At 34.7% G+C, this 3,931-nt stretch overlaps 1 protein-coding gene across 1 annotated transcript; it reads left to right on the forward strand.

Moving 5' to 3' along the window:
- Positions 1–3,086: 3,086 nt before the first annotated feature.
- On the forward strand, positions 3,087–3,569 carry LOC128640457 (ATP-dependent DNA helicase PIF1-like). The gene has a single exon (XM_053692934.1). The coding sequence runs from the start codon at positions 3,087–3,089 to the stop codon at positions 3,567–3,569; it is 483 nt and encodes a 160-aa protein (XP_053548909.1).
- The last annotated feature ends 362 nt before the right edge of the window (positions 3,570–3,931 follow it).

A 3,931-nucleotide genomic window follows, 5' to 3' on the forward strand; every position in this document is an offset into this window, starting at 1 on the left:
GCTTGAGTGTATCTGCCATTCATCATGAGTACTTTATTAATGATCGCTATGCCTGTTTCGTGTTTGATTGATGTATAAAGGCTTTTGACATCCATGGTAAATAGCAGATACCTATCAGATGGAAATTCTAGCTGTTTAACCCTTTCCAAGAAATGGCCTGTGTCCTTTAAATAGCTAGCCATTTTGGCTACCTCTGGTTGTAGCAGTTTATCAATATATATTGAAATGTTAGTATACACTAAATCTATGCAAGAAACAATGGGCCTACCTGGCGGTCTAGTGGGGGTCTTTGTGGACCTTAGGAACAGTGTAAAAAATAGGTATCCTAGGGTTGTCTATATACAGATATTCTGCTAACTTTTTGTCTATGATATCTTTTTCCACAGATTGATTAAGAATAAAGTTAATCTCCTTTTGTATTTTAATTAAAGGATTATATTGTATTTTTCTGTAGGTTGAAGTGTCATATAATTGTTCTTTTATCTCATTGACATAATATTTCTTATCCATGATGACTGTGGTCCCTCCCTTATCTGCCCCTTTAAGGATTATACTGTCATTGCTTTTCAAAGATTTTAATTTGTTAGTTTCAATGCATGCTTTTTTTTTTAACATTATAATTCTTTTTTACTTTATTTTGTAGCAATGTTACTTCATTTTCTAACAGGCTAATAAAGGTGTTAACACTAAAGTTAAATAAATTGGGATTGAATTAACTTTTTTTCTTAAGACCCAAATTATATAACGTTAATGCTTCATGATTCTCCATAATCCTCATTTTGGTACTAGCATTTTTGTCATTTTGTGACCCACTAAACCATACTTTCAATTTGATATTTCTATAGAATCTATGAAGGTCTTTTGACGATTCAAAAAAATCAATGTCCTGATATGGGCAGTAAGAAAGTCCCTTGTTTAGCATACACAGTTCATCAGTAGTGAGGACGTGTTGTGAAATATTTACCACGGTGTCTTGAGATGCATTCACTTCTTGTGTGTTCTCCGTTGAGACTTCCTCGGTTCTCCTTGCGGTGCAGCTGTCTTCTGTTTGTAATCCAATCTTTTTGTGGTGCTTGCAGCCTCCCCGGTGATATCTCTGTTGCCGTCACTGACTTCCAAAGGGTGATAGGAAACTCCTTCTGATGATGTATCGGATACTGATGTGACACTCGTATCTCGTGACTGCTGACTCCTGTCCTTAATTGGTTCTTCTCCTTGCTTGGGCTCTGCGTGTGGAGTAGTAACCTTGGTTGCTATATCTCCATTTGTAAACTTTGCCCATACGATAATACTCCTCATTTCGTAGGAATTTTATGCACTTCGTTTCCTTGATGGTTTTCTGCTCAGATGTTATCCTATCAACGATCTTACTCTCCGACTCCTGGACCTCTTCTGATGTTAAGGCCGTAAATAGATCTGTCTGTTGTTTTTTTGTGATCTCTGTTTGTTTCTCTATCTCTTTGAGCAGAGATTCAACTGTGCACACCATCAAATCATAGGAACACTTATTGACAATTGCTTCAAATCTGTCACAGTATTCCTTATTATCTCTGAGCAATGTTGGTGTAGTACTCATCCTCAAGCCCCTTGGGATTCTTTTGACACGATAATACTCTGCAAGGGTAGTCACATGTAGGTCCCATTTAATCAATTTAACTTTTAAATTCTCGTATTCCAAAAGAGTACAAGATCGAGCAAATAACACCATTGGTCGCATGTACTCTGTAAATTTACCTTCAGATGTTGAGAGATTTTGTTTACGATTACTTTTACTCCATGTTAAAGGAGAAAGTTCTTTTGAAGATATCCGAACAGTTGATGGAGTTCAATTTTACACATTTAAGGAAGCAGTTCAAAAACACTGTCTTTTTGAAGAAGATCAATCATGGGATTTAACTCTGCATAAAGCTGCAAGTGAAATGATGCCTCAACTGCTTAGAGAACTTTTTGCTCATATTTGTGCTTTAGCATCTCCACCAAATGCTAAAGAGCTTTTTAAAAAGTACTCTTTGAAGACTTTTCAAGAAACCCTGGTCACACACCAGAGTGTCAAAATTGTTTAAATTACGCACTTAGAGATATTCAGAATATCTTGATTGTTAATGGCAAAAATTGTCAGGATTTTGGTTTACCAAATCCTCCAAACAATTTACCAGAAAATCCCAGAGACCTCTATGTTGCTGCTTTTGAAAGTTATACTGGAGTCCAAATGAAGGCATCTTTTAATGATCTTCAAAGACAAAGTTTTGAAGAAATCATTGCTGCATCCACAAAAGTGTTATTTCCTTGATGATATTTCTTGGTGGTAGTGGTAAAACCTACCTATACAAGACTTTGTTGAGGACATTTAGAGGAAACAATGAGGTAGCATTACCAGTTGCTTCAACAGGTTTTGCTGCAAATTTGCTTGAAGGTAGACGAACATACCACTCGCAATTTAAGTTACCAATTCCTTTGTTGGATACTTCAACCTCTTCCATGAGGCAAACCTCTAATGATGCGCAAATGATTTGTACAGCAAAGATTATTATTTGGGATGGATCTACCATGTCTTCCAGTGATGCACTCAGATGCATCAACAAACTCCTTCAAGAGTTGATGAATAACAACAAACCTTTTAAAGGAAAAACAATTCTACTCGGAGATGATTTCAGACAAACTCTTCCTATTGTTGCACATGGAAGTAGATCAGCTATAGTTGAAGCCAGCATAAAATTCAATCCACTCTGGCATAAGTTTAAGCTTTTGAAACTGACAAATAATGTAAGATCTGTTGATCCTGAGTTTAGCTCTTGGCTTCTAAAGCTTGGAGATGGAATACTCACAAACGAGCATGGCTTTCATGAAGATATTTTTGAAATTCCATCTCAAATGATCTGCAAAGAATCCATTGTAAAGGAGATTTTTGGTGAACAGTTAAAAGATTCTGATGCTTTTAAGTTTTGCAAAATATCAATTTTATGTCAAAAAAATTGTGATGTTGACAAAATCAATGAAGAAGTTCTTAGTTTGGTATTGATGATGAATCACAGGCAGACAGGGATAATTACCCATCTGAGTTTTTAAATGAATTGGCTTCTTCTGGAATGCCAGTTCATAAACTCAATCTTAAAATTGGCAGTATTATTATGCTTTTGCGTAACCATAATACTAAGAGAGGTCTCTGTAACGGCACCAGATTGGTTGTGAAAGCTTTGCGGCAAAACATAATCATTGCTCAAGTACTAACAGGTACCGCTGAAGGGCAAAATGTCTTTATTCCTGGAATAGATTTAGCCCCAAGTAATACAGAACTTCCTTTTATATTACGAAGAAGACAATTTCCAGTAAAATTGGCATTCGCTATAACTATTAACAAGTCTCAAGGTCAAACTTTAGATAGAGTTGGCATTTATTTGCCTGAACCTGTTATCAACCATCGTCAGCTATATGTAGCTTTCTCTCAAGTAAAAAGCTCTGCTGATGTAAAAGTTAAAGTCATAGATGGACAAGAACAAGGCTACTTATTAACAGGAAGTGATGCCTGTTTTACAAAAAATGTGGTCTACAAAGAAAAATACTCAAAGTAGACATATATAGAAGAACATCAATTTTGGATATATTTAGGACAGCAGTCCATCCAAATAGGGTGTTGCTACACCTGTAGCTTATTATATATATAAAATGTTTTGATATATTTATGACAGTATTCTGTAAAAATACGGTGTTGGTACACCTGTACCTTAAATATTTATATAAAAGCAAACTTACCAAATAGGGTGTTGCTACATCTGTAGTGTAAAAAATAAATAAATCGCCTAGTATATATATAAATATATATATATATATATATATATATATGTATTTACAGACATATATACACATATAAACACATAAATACATACAGACACATATATATATATATATATATATATATATATATATATATATA

Source organism: Bombina bombina, chromosome 9 (genome assembly GCF_027579735.1).
Source record: "Bombina bombina isolate aBomBom1 chromosome 9, aBomBom1.pri, whole genome shotgun sequence".
NCBI lineage: Eukaryota > Metazoa > Chordata > Amphibia > Anura > Bombinatoridae > Bombina > Bombina bombina.